Source organism: Suncus etruscus, chromosome 9, assembly GCF_024139225.1.
Source record: "Suncus etruscus isolate mSunEtr1 chromosome 9, mSunEtr1.pri.cur, whole genome shotgun sequence".
Lineage (NCBI taxonomy): Eukaryota > Metazoa > Chordata > Mammalia > Eulipotyphla > Soricidae > Suncus > Suncus etruscus.
In genome coordinates, this window is record NC_064856.1 from 111,965,802 (window position 1) to 111,981,040 (window position 15,239).

The window sequence follows — 15,239 nt, forward strand, 5'->3', positions numbered from 1 at the left end:
CAAGTCCCCCCAAGCAGCAGAGACTCAAGGGAGCCTAGCTGGGCCCCAGGATTCCCCCTGAGGACTGGGCTGAGTCCTGACTAGGTACCCCGCAGAAGGGCTTACAAGCTGTGGCGAGGCCACATGGCCTCCCGTGCTCCCACACTCTTGCACTCCCTAAAGCATGCCTGGCTTAGAGGAACCAGCGCCCCCTCTCCTGCCTCAGTCGACCGGACAGACCTCAGAATCCCTGATCCGGGGCCCGGAGAGATAGCACAGCGGCGTTTGCCTTGCAAGCAGCCAATCCAGGACCAAAGCTGGTTGGTTCGAATCCCGGTGTCCCATATGGTCCCCCGTGCCTGCCAGGAGCTATGTCTGAGCAGACAGCCAGGAGTAACCCCTGAGCACCGCCGGGTGTGGCCCAAAAAACAAAAAAAAAAAAAAAAGAATCCCTGAGCCCTCTGGAGTTCCCTAAACCACCATGGGGTCCAGGGCCCCTCAGAAAGGACAGAAACCCCCTGGCAGCCCCCTAGAAACTGAGGGTGGGAGTTGGCTGCTCCCCTACCCTCCTGAAGGGCCTGAACCCCTTGGGGGCCTACAAGCCATGAGCACAGTCACAGAGAGAGAAAAACATGCTGGGTTCTGACTGGGGACCCCAGATCTGCCTCACCATCCCTCACGGAGATCCTGGCATGTCTCCCTGCCTCACCCCATCCTTGCAGGTTCGTGGGACGCCCGGGCGACTATGTATATATCTTCCGCTCCTTCCGGATGGAGGAGGTACGTGGCCTTTGCTCTCACCCCTTCTGTGCCCAGCAGTTGACAGGGCAGACAGGCACCCCAGCACCCCGCATCCGCCCCCAGCTGTCCGAAATGGGCATGGACCGAGGAAGGAGAGTCCCTGAAACCCCACTGTCTCCTCTGGTCCCAGGACCTGAGCCCTTTGCCTCTGGCGGGGAAGAATCCTGGGAGTTAGACTCCCAGTTCATTGTTGTTTTTCACACGAAAGGGGCCCCTGGGGACCCCAAAACAACAGAAAGTGGCTCTGACTGGTGCTGTTTAGTACTGACCCCACAACCCCCAGATTGTTCTGGTTCTGTCAGCCCAAAATACCTTTTGTGGGGGGGGGGGTCTGTCAGTGCTTCGGGGCACCTGGTGGACTGTCTCAGGATCCCTCTGCTTATGGAAAACAGGGGTATGGGTCTCCAACGACGCAGCCTGTGGCATGGGGGCTGGGGGAGCAGGAGCATGGGTGGGCTCCAAGAGAGGACCTTTGCACAAGCCAGCTCCCCTTCTCCCACCCCATTACACCAGGAACCTTGACAGAATATGGGGACCGGGGAGTGGGGTGCCTGGGAGGGAGGTCCAGAACAAAGGTGCCACCAAGCATTTCTGAGGCCAAGCAATATCACAGCAGGGATATTAGCCTTGCATGTTAGCCTTGCACGTGGCCAACCTGGGTTCAATCCCCAACATCTCATAGGGTTTTCTGAGCCCGCCAGGAGTGATTCCTGAGCACAGAGCCAGGAAAAACCCCTGAGAGCCACTGGGTATGGGTCCCCCCAAAATTACAAAGTCAGGGGTTGGACCAGGGTACCCCAACCTGCCAGGTGTAACTCCTGAGAACTGCCGGGTATGAACCAAAAATAAACAAGAACAAAAAAAAACAAAAACAAGCCTACTGGGAGAGTCATGGGGTCTCTGGGAGGGTTCTGGGGCCTCGAGTGGGGCCAGCAGCCCCCACAGCTCCCTGTCCCTCCTCCACTGTCCCCCTACCTGGGCCCCAGGCCCAGCTACATCACTGCCAGCCTCTGTCTACTTCCAGAGCTGCCCGTGGGCCGTGCCTTTCCCAGGTGCCTGCCAGCTCTGCCCTCTCCAGACAATATCACGGTGCCCTGGTCCCCTCTGTTTCTCTGGAAGACCCGCTGGAAGGGCCAGGCGGCATCTCCGGCCCTGCCTGACTCTTGTGGGGTGCTAATCTCCATGTCCCCCTCCAGTGCGCGCCCGGGGGCTGCCTCATGGAGCTATGCATCCAGCTAAGCATCATCATGTTGGGGAAACAGCTCATCCAGAACAACCTCTTTGAAATCGGCATCCCGTGAGTGGGGGGCCCTGAGGGTGGGATCACTCAGGAGGTGAGGGTCACCCCAAGAGCCACTGGTTCCCCCCCAAAGTGGAATCATCCTATGACTGGGGCTTACCCCACTACTGGACGCACTCTGAGGACAGAAGATACCCAAGAGTGGGTTCTCGATTTGCGAGGGGTCCCCCAAGAGTGAGTGGGGGGTCCCCCAAGAGCAAGGCATTTTACACTCCCATGCCTCTTTTCCTGAAATGTCCCTGGAGCCTTGAGGCCTGTCCGGGCCCGTCCGGGAGGGAAGGAGGGAGTCAGCCCTAAATCCCCAACTCGAGGTCAGGAGCACGGGGTTAGGGGGTCATAGTGTGGGGGCTCAGCTGTGTCACACCCCCAGGAAGATGAAGAAGTTCATCCGCTACCTGAGGCTGAAACGCGGCCGCGCGACTGAGCATGAGAGCGTGAAGCGGAAACAGCGCTACGAGGGCGACTTCACGCTGGAGCCCTTTGCCGGGCTCACCCCCGAGTACATGGAGATGAGTGAGTGCTGCACCCCCAGATTCACAGTCCCCCGAGCCCATGGGGACAAGTGAATGCTATACCCCCAGATTCACCAGTCACCCCCAGTCCATGGCGATGAGTGAGTACTGCACCCCAAGATTCACAATTCAGGGCCCGGAGAGATAGCACAGCGGTGTTTGCCTTGCAAGCAGCCGATCCAGGACCTAAGGTGGTTGGTTCGAATCCCAGTGTCCCATAGGGTCCCCCGTGCCTGCCAGGAGCTATTTCTGAGCAGACAGCCAGGAGTAACCTCTGAGCAACGCCGGGTGTGGCCCAAAGACCAAAAAAAAAAAAAAAGATTCACAATTCATCCCGAGACCATGGGACTGAGCAAGCGAAGGGCCACTTTCTGTTAGAAACAAACCCAGACCACCCCCAGGCAACTGTCAGCTCCCTGACCACCCCTGAATCCCCACAAGGTGGGGTGTTGACCTCCTGACCTCTAGATGAGAAACTGGCCAGCGATTGGCTGAGGGCAAAATGTCCAGGCTGGGGGTAGCTGAGGTCACTGGCAAAATTAAGGCTGGAGTGACAGCACAGTGGAGAAGCCATTGGCCTTGCATGCGGCCGTTCCTGGGTTCGATCCCGTGCATCCTGTAGGGTCCCTCGAGCACTGCCAGGAGAGAGCCCTGATCATTGCCGGGTGTGGTCCCCAAAATTCAAAAAAATAAAAAATGAGAGTTTAGCCAACTGAGCTCTTGCAGCCCTGCTGGGGCTCAGCCCCACCACACCCACATACATGCAGGGACCCTCAATCCTCCATCTCATCCCTGCATGTACCCCTGAGCTGGGGGCTCTGAAGCCCCATGTCCAGAAACTCCCGGCCCTTCACTCAGCCCCGAGGGTCTTTCCTTGTGCCTTCCTCTGCCCCCAGCCACCCCTGTCCCTCCACCAGACCCCATGGAGTCCCCAAACTGGCTTGCTGTGGGGAAGGAGCAAAGAAAGGAGCCAGATTGTCTCAGGCCAGATCAGGAGGGGCCTTCAGGGCTCTCGGGTTTGTCTCAGGCCCCTGGCCCTTCCCCGACTGACCCTCTCCTCTGCCAGTCATCCAGTTTGGCTTCGTGACCCTCTTCGTGGCTTCCTTCCCGCTGGCACCCCTCTTCGCCCTCCTCAACAATATCATCGAGATCCGCCTGGATGCCAAGAAGTTTGTCACGGAGCTGCGGCGGCCGGTGGCCGTCAGGGCCAAGGACATTGGTGAGTGAGGCCCGGCCTGCAGGGGTACCAGGGGCTCTGAGCCCCCAGAGTTTAAAGGAAGTGGGAATTTATTTTTTTCCATTCCTTTTGCGCTCAGGACTCACTCCTGGCAGTGCTCAGGGGGGTGCTGGGGATCGAACCCAGGAACCCAAGTTGGCAAACGCTCTCCCCACTGTGCTATTGTTTCAGCCCCATTGCCGGTGGGTCTTAAAAAGAATTCAGGTGGCAGTGAGTCGGGCGTGTACCACTGGTGGTTCACATGTGTGTGTGTGTGTTTTTTTTTTTTTTGGGCCACACCCGGTAACGCTCAGGGGTTACTCCTGGCTATGTGCTCAGAAGTTGCTCCTGGCTTCGGGGACCATATGGGACACCGGGGGATCGAACCGCGGTCCCTTCAAGGCTAGCGCAGGAAAGGCAGGCACCTTACCTCTAGCGCCACCGCCCGGCCCCATGTGTGTGTGTTTTAAGTTAACAGAAAACCATCCCGTCCCAGCACTGCGGGTGGGTGTGGCGCGTTTCTGTTAGGACATCTTCATCTTGAAGGGAGTTGGGGATGCTGGCAGAGTGTCCTGGCAACCCCTGTTTAACAACCCCCCCCCACCGTGTATTTGGCACCAACTCTGCCATTCTCACCAGGAACAGAGATGGAGGTGGGGTCCCCTGTTCGTCATCATCATCATCTTGACGGCTTGAAATGAGGGGTCTCACAGATTCACAGTCTTAGCTCAGAGGATGGGGTCTCATTTCCCCATCTCCTCCCTGGGGAGGGGCTTCCAAGACCACCGACCTTTACAGAAGGGGTACTTCTGTCCAAAAATTGTTGCCCCCTGCCATGGCCACTGCTGGTCACTTCCACCCATGGGGGAGGGGGCAGACCCATCACCTTGTTCCCCCAAAGACAGATTCAGGGGCCCCAGGGCTGGGGATAGAAAGGGGAGTGAGGGGCCAGAGATAGCATGGAGGTAGGGCGTTTGCCTTGCATGTAGAAAGACAGTGGTTTGAATCCCTGCATCCCATATGGTCCCCCGAATCTGCCAGGGGCGATTTCTGAGCATAGAGCCAGGAGTAACCTCTGAATGCTGCCGATAGTGACCCCAAAACAAAACAAAAACAAAAACAGAAAGGGGAGCGAATAGCCTTTATGGGTTGACATGGGGTGACATCAGGCATACCTTGCAGCACCCCCTTTGCCTTAGGAGGGTCAGAAAGGCTTGAGAAGGGGGAGAAGGGGAGCAGCATGGAGGTTGAGCAAATTTCTGTGGGGGGAGCATATGGTCTCTGCTTCAGACACCCCCAAACTGACCTGCCTCCACCAGGCCCTTCTTGTCCCAGCCAGGCTTTGGCCAAACCAATTGAAGGGCCTGTGCAGTTTCCTGCAGCTTCAGCCCAGAGCAGTGCACCCCGTCGGAGTGTGGGGGGCCTCGTGCCCACTCCTGCAGGCTCAGCACCAGCTCTGAGTTCCTGCCCTGGCTGCAGACCAGAGTCAGATCCGGAACTTGTTCTTGTCCTGGGTCCCTGTTTCTAGCCAGAAAGCCTGGCCTGGCCACGGCCAGAGCCCCACAGCCCCCGGAAAGAAGCTTTGCCCAGGAAAACTGCCCCCCTCGAAGGGCCGAGCGCCGCATGGGGTACCCAGTGCCACCAGCCAGGTGCACCTGACACTCCAGGGTCTGGCCGCCGTGTCCAGAGACCAGATGCTCCGTCCCCAGCTTCGCTCTGCCCACAGAGGCCCAATTCTCGGCCCCTGGCCAGTCCCGGGCGCTGGTGTTTGCTTTGGCACCTTCCAGCTGGCACAGCCCCAGACCCCGGCCCTGGACAACATCCTGAAACCTGCACCCGCTTCCCAAGCAAGAGGGACCCCAAGCCTCCCCCGTGGCCACCGTCCCTGCCCCCATGTACACACACCCTCCAGGGTTTGCTGGGGGTTGGTACACACAGGGGGATCCCCCCAGACTCCCAGGGCCCTGGTGCCCGCTTCCTGATTGCAGCCGGCTGCCTGGTGGTGGGGGAGGGCCTTGGTCCGCACATCCGGCTCCTTAACCTTTCCTTGAGGAGGAAGCAACTGCTTTTGTATTGCTCCTGTGATCCGTGCAGGGCCCTGGGGGGGGGGGGAACCAGGGCATAAGAGCCTGGTGGCCCCAGGACCTTTGCCCACAGGGCCAGGAATGGAGGCAGGGCCAGTAAGGGAAGCTACCTGTACCCCAGGAACCCCTTGCCCCATGTCCTGATCAGATTTCTTTTTCTGGTGGGAAAGATATGGGCTAGATGGCCTTGCAAGGCTCAGGGCTTACTTGCTGCCTTTGTAATCAAGGATCACTCCTGGCAAGGTTCAGGGATGCCAGAAGGGTCCTGGGATTTGAACCCAGGTCAGCTGCATGCAAGGCTAGCACCCAGCCCACTGTCCTGTCTCCCAGGTCCCACCCAGCCTTGACCTTTGACACGCAGCCCACAAGCTTCCTGCTTCTGCCTTGGTCCCTCCAGGGGAGAGTCCAGAGCTGTACGCAGCTTCTGGGCACACGGCATGCCTGGAAGGGGCTTTGGAACCCCCAAAATGTCTGAGGGTGCAGGAGGCAGGTGTGAGGCTGCACCCCTACTGGGTCTCCCTAAAGGATGCCCCAGGGTCTCCCCCAAAGCACCAGCCCCCTGGGTCCTGGTCAGAGCTGTGCTGTGCCCCAGGAAGTCACAGATACAGCTGAGCTCTGAGAATGCAAGTTCCCACCCCACCCCCCATGCTTGTGGTCCTGGTTTGGAGTTTGGGGAATCTGCCCCCAGGATGCTGATGGTGGGGGGAATGTCTTACACCTTCCATAAAATTATAGGAGGGGCCAGAGCGACAGCACAGCAGGGAGGATATTTGCCTTGTGCACAGCTAACCCAGGTTTGATTCCTAGCCTCCCATAGGGTCCCCGAGCCTGCCAGGAGGAACCCCGGAGCACTGCCAGGTGTGCCCCCCACTAAAAAACTCACAGGAGCCTGAGAGACAGTACAGGCAGGGGAAGCACTTTCCTGCAGGCAAGCCTGTCCTCTGAGCACTCCCATCAAAACCCTGAGCACAGATTCAAGAGTAACCCCACCACCACGGAAAATGGCCCAAATCTCCCCACATACACACAAAACAAGGAGATGTGAGGGACGTCGATAGCCCAGTGTGGTGGCCCACACCCCATCTCCCCATCTGAGCCTCTCCCCCTGCCCCTGGCTAGCTTCCCCTGGAACCCCCCTCCTGCCCCTGCAAGCCAAGCTCAAATTCTCCTCCCCTGGGCACACCCCCACGCCGACACCAGGCTTTCTGGCTGGAAACAGGGACCCAGAACAAGAGCCAGGTCCGGGCCGACACCGGCCTGCAGCCAGGGAGGAGCCCCCCCCCACTCACTCCTGGACGCTAGACCTGTAGGGTCTGTCCGACTGCCTTTGTTGCATTTCTTGTTTGGGTGAGAGTTGGGGGGTTCCCTGAGGATGCTAGGGGGTCCCAGGACTGTGCAGACCTTGCTGGGATCAAACCAGAACTCCAGGCATACCAGAACATGTCAGGCCTCAGGCCGTGTCCCGGGCCCCTTGACCGCTTCCCTTGGTCATTGGGCCCTTCTGTGTAGTTGGGGCCCATATTAGTAGACATTCGGGTGTAGACACCCACAGGAGAGTCCCCTGAGACTATCGGGGTGTAGGCACACTCAGAGGTGGGTGGGCTGAGGCCAGATCTGCCCAGCCTGCAAGGGGTGCCACACGAGATGCCAGCACTGCTGTGGAGATGAGCCTGCATGCTGGGAGCTCCCAAGGGAGCTGTGCCCCAGGAAGGCCAGTTCTGGGCCAGCTCTGGGCCCCACTGTCCCCCAAACACAAACACACACTGGGCTGGAGGCTGGCTGATGGGAGGGGCCTGCTCGGTGGGTGTGGTCTAGCTGGTGGGTGGGCGTGGTCTAACAGATGGTTCTGGCTGACGGGCGGGGTCTGACTGGCCTGGGTCAAGGTGGTGGGCATGGCCGAGCTCGTGGGAGGATCCTGGTGTGGGAGGAGTCTAGCTGTAGGCGGGGCCTGGCTGGTAGACCTCTGGGTGGTGGGAGGGGCCTGGCCCAGTGGGCGTGGTCTAGCTGGGAGGGACCTAGCTGGCAGGACAGGCCTGGCTAGTGGGCGTGGTCCGGTTGATGGGCGGGGTCTCGTTGGTGGGAGGAGTCTAGCTGGTGGGAGGGGCTTGGGTGCTGGGTTTGGTCTTTAGTGGGCGGGGTCAGGCAGGTGGGCGGGGCCTTTTGATGCACTTTTTTTTCTTCTTATTTGATGCACTTTCTTGCTGCCAGCAGCCCAGCCTGTGTGTTGGCATCAAGAAGTCCCCGGAGCCTCCCAAAGCTCTGAGACCCCAACAAAGGCTCCGTGCCCACCACCCCAGCCTGAGCAGTCGAACCCAGATCCCTCTGAAAAGGAAGATGTGCACTGGGGTCCCACTCGCCGTGCAAAGGCCACAACCAGGCCAGCACGTGCCCTGTGGCCAGAACCCTGGCCAAGGTCCCATGGGTGGCTGATGGGGTGCGGTTCTGTGGGGCAGCCGTGCAGGCCCAAGCGGCCCTCTGGGAACCAACCACATGGGATGCCGGGGATCGAAGCCAGGTCAGCTGTGTGCAAGGCAAGCGCCCTCTCCCTATAGCTCACTCTGGCTCACCACCCCTGACACGCTGCGTGTCTGTGACCCCAAGTCCCAGTACCTATCTGAGGTGCGGTTCTCTGTTTCTCTTCCCCAGGGATCTGGTACAACATCCTTCGCGGTGTTGGGAAGCTAGCCGTCATCATCAACGTGAGTGCCAACCCAGGCTGCATGTCGCATGGGCTCAGGAGGCCTGGGTCCCCACTCCCTGGGAGGAGAGGCTGCAGAACAGAAACTCTCAGACTCTTTCTTGCAACCAGGAGCCTTATCCTACCCCCGGTCCAGCGGGGCTGAGTGTCTGCAACAGAGACAAATAGACAGAAGGGCACAGGGCAGGAGAGACACAGCCCAAGTGCAGACCTGCTCTTTATTTTGGGGTCCACACCCAGCAGCATCCAGGGTTTTTTTTTTTTTTTCCTAGCTCTGTGCTCAGGAATCACCCCTGGCAAGCTCAGGGAACCCTTTGGAATGCTGGGAATCGAACCCGGGTCAGCCGCATGCAATGCAAACACCCTCCCCACTCTGCTATGGCTCTGGCCCCAGAGCTTGTTGCTTCTGAGTGGTCACTATTATTTTGTCCAGTAAGGATGCTGGACCCAACAGGTCAAAGCTATGAAGGCCCCGAGGGGTCAGTGAGGGGCAGCACCGAGCCCACCCCCTATTCCTAAGTTTCCAGAGGTACCACATGCAAACTCTCTTTTGCATTCACTGTTCCCCCCGTTGCTGAGGCCCAGAGCAGACTAGGGGTGGTGTGGGCGGGTGGGACCTACGGGTGGAGCATGGCCAGAAGGGTCCCTACCGACATGGCATGTCCCACCTGCCGTCCCCACAGGCCTTCGTCATCTCCTTCACGTCTGACTTCATCCCGAGGCTGGTGTACTTGTACATGTACAGCAACAACGGGACCATGTGGGGCTTCGTCAACCACACCCTCTCCTCCTTCAACGTCAGCGACTTCCAGGCCGGCACGGCCCCCAATGACCCCCTGGGCCTGGGCTACGAGGTGCAGATCTGCAGGTACTGTACAGATCTAGGGGGACAGGGAAAGAGGGGGTGGGGGAGTCTCAAGGCTCGGTTTGGTTTCCAGAAAAAAAGAGAAATGCTTCCCCCACCACTGCAAACTACATTCCAGCTTTAGGCCGGGCTTGATCTAGGCCCCTCTGTTGGTTTGCCACCTGGCCCCCAGGGCAAAAGACTGCGGGTCCACGGGGTTCTGAGGATGGCTCCGCGGTTGAAGCACCTGCCTGGCAAGTGGGAGGCGGTGCCCCGTGACCCACTCTGCCTATGTGCCCAATGTGGTCAGATTTACCCCATGGGCTGTGTCCTGTGGGACGTTGTTCCCTGCACATCCCCAAAGGTCATGGCTACTGACCAGTGGAGACATGTGATTAGGAGGTCAGGCAATGCGAAGCCCTCCCAGGGGTCTCTGGGGAGACGCCTCAAGAGGGGCCCCCAAGTCTTTCCTGGGGAGCTCTGGGGTTTCAGGTGTCAAAAGGAGTTACGGTTCGGGCCCGGAGAGATAGCACAGTGGCGTTTGCCTTGCAAGCAGCCAATCCAGGACCTAAAGTGGTTGGTTTGAATCCCGGTGTCCCATATGGTCCCCTGTGCCTGCCAGGAGCTATTTCTGAGCAGACAGCCAGGAGTAACCCCTGAGCACCGCCGGGTGTGACCCAAAAAAAAAAAACAAACAAACAAAAAAAGGAGTCACGGTTCCCACCCCCCTCCAGGTGGGTGACCCCCACCTGCCTCGCCCCAAACCAGCTATGTCCAGAATGCGCCAAAATCGTCCAACTCAGATCAAATCAGCCGAATTTAAGTGTATTCCAGGAGGGTGGGGCATACTCAGTCACTGATCAGATAGACTAAAATGTAGGGGTGCCAGCACCCCTAAACCTAGGCGGCTTTCCACCCAGCCCTCCACCGAGTGCTTAGTGGGGTCTCCTGTCCCACAGGGACAAGCCTGGGCACATCACCATGGCGGGTCCCGCTCTCCACTGCTCCCACAACAGGCAGCACCAGGCGGCCCTGCCTGTGTGCCAGGGTTCAGGGACCGCCCCATCCCGCCCTCCACACCTGCCACTCAGGGCACCCAGCAGTACTCAGGGCCGAGGGTGTATGAAAGGGCTTGGGCAAAGGCTGAGGGGCATCACTCATTCCTGTGCCCCTAAGAATATCCTGTCCCTGGCACTCCTTCACCCACTGAGGGCATTTCTGCCTTTCCCCCAGGGGCCCAGGCTGAGGACACACGTGTCCTCCTGACAGAGGTGAGGCAACTCTGGGCGAGGTGGCAGCGGGTTTTGAGGGATGCGTAGGAGTTTGCCTGGGGCTCAGGGTTGTTTCCCAGCATCCCGGTGCAGTGAACCCGGAAGGCACGTATGGCTCGGCGGTGGCTGTGGGAACGGAGCCCCGTGCCCGTGGGAAGGCTGCAAAGTTGGCACCGGCCCCGACCCAGCCTGGTCCTGTCCGTGCTGGCAGCTCCGTGCTCCCGAGTCCCAGCCAGCTGCTTCCTGAAATGTGGCACTGCCCAGGGTGGCTGGCAGGGCCCCAGGGCCCCTCCCACAGGGGGCGTCTGGCTCAGGGCAGCTGCGCAGGAAATGCCTGTGACCGGAGGCCGGGGAGGTCAGCGAGGCCAAGCCAGAGCCCAGTGGGGCTGGAACCAGAGCATCGTGGAGAGGGCATTTGCCTGTGTTTGATCCCCAGCATCCCAGAGAGTCCCCTGAGCCCACCAGGAGTGATTCCTGAGCACACAGCCAGGAGGAACCCCCGGGGCACTGCCAGAGATGCCCCCCCAAAAAACAAAAAAAAAGTGTGAGTTCTTGAGTTCTAAGTCATACAGCTTTGTCCTAGTCTAATGAGAATATATCATTTTCAAGAACGAAAAACATAATTTTTCATTGGGCTGGAGCAAGAGCACAGTGAGGAGGACATTTGCCTTGCACGTGATGGACCTGGGTTCAGTCTCAGGCATCTCATGGGTCCCCCAAACCTGCCAGGAGTGATTATTCCTGAGTGCAGAGTCAGGAGTAAGCCCTGAGCACCACTGGGTGTTGCCCAAAAATAAACAAAACAAAACAACAACAAAAAACAGGGCCCAGAGACACAGTAAGGTGGGGCCTGACCCCAGAAGCACCTGTCTCCCCTCAAGTCCCCTCGGGCACCCCAGATTTTAGAAGACCAACAAGGACTTGGTGTCCAGAGCCCACCCCTGCCTAGAATTCAGGGGGCTCTCCCTGCCCCCTTCAGGCTTTCCTGACCCCAGTGGAAGGTTCCCTGCCCCGTGGGGAGCCAGGAGAGGCATTCCCAAGCTGTGAAGCCACCTGAGGTTGCGAGGGCTTAGGTGAGGCTAAGATAGGGGTGTCAGGGGCCGGGTAGGTGGCGCTGGAGGTAAGGTGTCTGCCTTGCAAGCGCTAGCCAAGGAAGGACCTCGGTTCGATCCCCCGGCGTCCCATATGGTCCACCCAAGCCAGGGGCGATTTCTGAGCACATAGCCAGGAGTAACCCCTGAGCGTCAAACGGGTGTGGCCCAAAAACCAAAAAAAAAAAAAAAAAAAAAAAAAAAAAAAAAAAAAAGATAGGGGTGTCAGGCTGGGACACCCCCTTCCCCATTGCTTCATGAGAGCCACCGAGCTCCTTTGGGGAAGATGCTCCTCAGGCCGGAAAGACAGAACAGCGAGAGGAGGGGTGCTTTCTTCTCACAGCTGACCCGGGTTCGGCTTGATCTCTGGCAGCCCAGAGGGCACCGAGTACCACCAGGAGCGAGCCCTGAGCATGGCTGGCTGTAGCCCTATAAAACGAAAACATAGGGCCCGGAGAGATAGCACAGCGGCGTTTGCCTTGCAAGCAGCCGATCCAGGACCAAAGGTGGTTGGTTTGAATCCCGGCGTCCCACATGGTCCCCCGTGCCTGCCAGGAGCTATTTCTGAGCAGACAGCCAGGAGTCATCCCTGAGCACTGCCGGGCGTGGCCCAAAAACCAAAAAAAAAAATTGTTTTTTGGTTTTTGGGTCACACCTGGCGGTGCTCAGGGGTTACTCCTGGCTCTGTTCAGAAATCGCTTCTGGCAGGCTCGGGGGACCGTATGGGATGCCAGGATTCAAACCAGGGTCCGTCCTGTATTGGCTGCGTGCAAGGCAAATGCCTTACCACTGTGCTATTTCTCTGACCCCCCCCCAATTGTTTTTTTAATAAATACAAGTCAGTACCTCCTGGCCCTCTGTGGGGCTCCCTGTGGCCCCCTGCCCCGCAAGCACTCTCCAAGCCCTCCCTGTGTGGCAGGTACAAGGACTACCGGGAGCCCCCGTGGTCGGAGCACAAGTACGACATCTCCAAGGACTTCTGGGCCGTGCTGGCTGCTCGCCTGGCCTTCGTCATCGTCTTCCAGGTGGGTGCCAGGAGGGCTGGGGGGGGGGCCGGTAGGAAGGACCCTCACGGGGCCTCGGTCCAGGAACAAGGGCTCACACCCACGTGGGGGACAACTTCACCAATGCCCGGGACCCAGTCCTTACCTCAATCCACCTGTGTGAGTTCAGCATAGACCCCCAGGATTCCCCTCAGCTCTGTAGGGGCCTGGACATAGACGGGGGCCCTGATTAGGACATCAAGAGTGGCCATGGCCACAGCATTAGGCGTGCTCCCCAGTAATTTGGGGGAGCACTGAACACTCACATCCACCCTTCAGCCTCCGGGCCATGTGCTTCAAAGCCAGCGGCAAACAGGGACCAGGGCAATAGCACAGCGGGCAGGGCATTTGCCTTGCATGTGGCCGACCCAGGTTTGATCCCAAGCATCCATAGGGTCCTCCGAGCACTGTCAGAAGTGATTTCTGAGCACAGAGCCAGAAATAGCCTCTGAGTACAGCTGGGTATGGGGCTTGGAAAGGAAGGAGGAAGGAAGGAGGGAAGGAAGGAAAGAAGGAAGAAGGTTGGGGCCGGTGAGGTGGCGCTAGAGGTAAGGTGTCTGCCTTGCAAGCGCTAGCCAAGGAAAGGACCACGGTTTGATCCCCCGGTGTCCCACATGGTTCCCCTAAGCCAGGGGCGATTTCTGAGTGCGTAGCCAGGAGTAACCCCTGAGCATCTAATGGGTGTGGCCCGAAAAACCAAAAAAAAAAAAAAAGAAGAAGGGAAGGGAGGGAGGGGAGGGAAGAAAGGAAGGAGGAAGGAAGGTGAGAGGGAAGGTGGGTGGGAGGGGAGGAAGGGAGGGAGAGAGAGAGGAAGGAAAATGGGAGGGAAGGAAGGGAGGGAGGAAGGGAAGGAAAATGGAAGGAAGGAAGAAAGGAAAGAAGGAAGGAGGAAAGGAGGGAAGGAAGGAAAGAAGGAAGGAGGGAGGGAAGGAGGAAGGAAGGAAGGAAGGAAGGAAGGAAGGAAGAAAGGAAGGAAGGAGGAAGGAAGGAAGGAAGGAAGGAAGAAAAAAGGAAGGAGGGAAGGAGGGAAGGAAGAAAAAAGGAAGGAGGGGAAGGAGGGAAGGAAGGAAGGAAGGAAGGAAAGAAGAAAGAAAGGAAAGAAGGAAGAAAGGAAGGGAGAGGGGGAGGGAGGGAGGGAAGGAAGGGAGAATGAAAGAAAGCTATAAACACTTTGGGGCCACTGAGGGCAAAGGGGTCACCCAGCCACCACGAAAGCCAGGAAGGGGTGGAGGCGTGCCTAAAGCAGGCGGAGTGAGGCTTGGGGGCTGCTGGGATGGGGCTGGGGGGCCAGGGCCAGTGGGCAAGTCTTGCGACCCAGCGGAACCCATGGCCCTCGCGTGTGTCCCGCAGAACCTGGTGATGTTCATGAGCGACTTCGTGGACTGGGTGATCCCCGACATCCCCAAGGACATCAGCCAGCAGGTGCGCAAGGAGAAGGCGCTGCTGGTGGAGCTGTTCATGCGCGAGGAGCAGGACAAGCAGCAGCTGCTGGAGTCCTGGCGCGACAAGGCCCACGGGCCAGGCACGGACCCCAACCACAGCCATGGGCCCTCCGACCTCGGCGGCACCCCGTAGCGGCCCCTGATGCCCATGCTCATCCCTCCGGGCCGGGCTCCAGGCCCCTTCTCCACCCTTCCTGTCCCCCCTGGTTTTTGCACATGCCCTGATACGGGGCTTTCCTTTCTTTCTCTCCAAGGGTGGCGATGGATGGGGCAATCGGGGTGGCCGAGGTCCCCCGGGAAAGCTGAGCAGAGCCCCACAGACAGTATGCTCGCTCCAATGCTCCGGGTTCGAGAGAGGGGCCCCCATGGGTGGTGCTTGAGGAAGGGACGGCGGGACTCAGGCCACCAAGTGGCACCTGGCTTTGGGGTGGGAAAAACTTGGTCCTGGGGCCCTGATGCTGGGCAGGGAGGACCCGGGGCCTGGCTGTGCCCACGACCTTACAAGAGGGGGATGCCCAGTGGCCACCATCACCCCCTCTTCAGGATGGAGCATTCCTCTTCCGCCAGAGGCTGATTTAAAATATTTATTGGGTGGTTCTTATTTTGTAATCAAAGCCAGGGTGGATAGGAGGGTCGAGTCTCTCTCTCTCTCTCTCTCTCTCTCTCTCTCTCTCTCTCTCTCTCTCTCTCTCTCTCTCTCTCTCAAAGGTGGACGGTCTTTATTAGTTCCCCAGTATCATGGCGAGGTATTTCCAACACTGTTATTACCAAAGATTTTTACGAATAAAGGCTTCTATTTTGGTACTATTTCTCTATATTTTTACTACAGGAAAGTTAGTGTTGAATAGTCAGCCTTTTCCACCTGTAAGAGCAGCTTCCCTGGACACCCTCGAGGCCCTGCAAGGATCGGGGTGCCAGGGTGGAGTGTGCGGGGGAAGCGCCCCCAGGATTGGGGGGC

General features: G+C 58.7%; 1 protein-coding gene across 1 annotated transcript in view; it reads left to right on the forward strand.

The window, feature by feature from the left end:
* The window catches only part of ANO1 (anoctamin 1), a 51,930-nt gene extending 37,516 nt beyond the window's left edge, over nt 1–14,414 (forward strand). Inside the window, exons 19-26 of the mRNA XM_049780898.1 lie at nt 702–759; nt 1,977–2,077; nt 2,451–2,593; nt 3,659–3,811; nt 8,539–8,591; nt 9,274–9,458; nt 12,716–12,821; nt 14,190–14,414. Coding sequence (XP_049636855.1) covers nt 702–759; nt 1,977–2,077; nt 2,451–2,593; nt 3,659–3,811; nt 8,539–8,591; nt 9,274–9,458; nt 12,716–12,821; nt 14,190–14,414 — 1,024 coding nt within the window. The remainder of the gene's footprint in view (nt 1–701; nt 760–1,976; nt 2,078–2,450; nt 2,594–3,658; nt 3,812–8,538; nt 8,592–9,273; nt 9,459–12,715; nt 12,822–14,189) is intronic.
* Nucleotides 14,415–15,239: the final 825 nt, after the last annotated feature.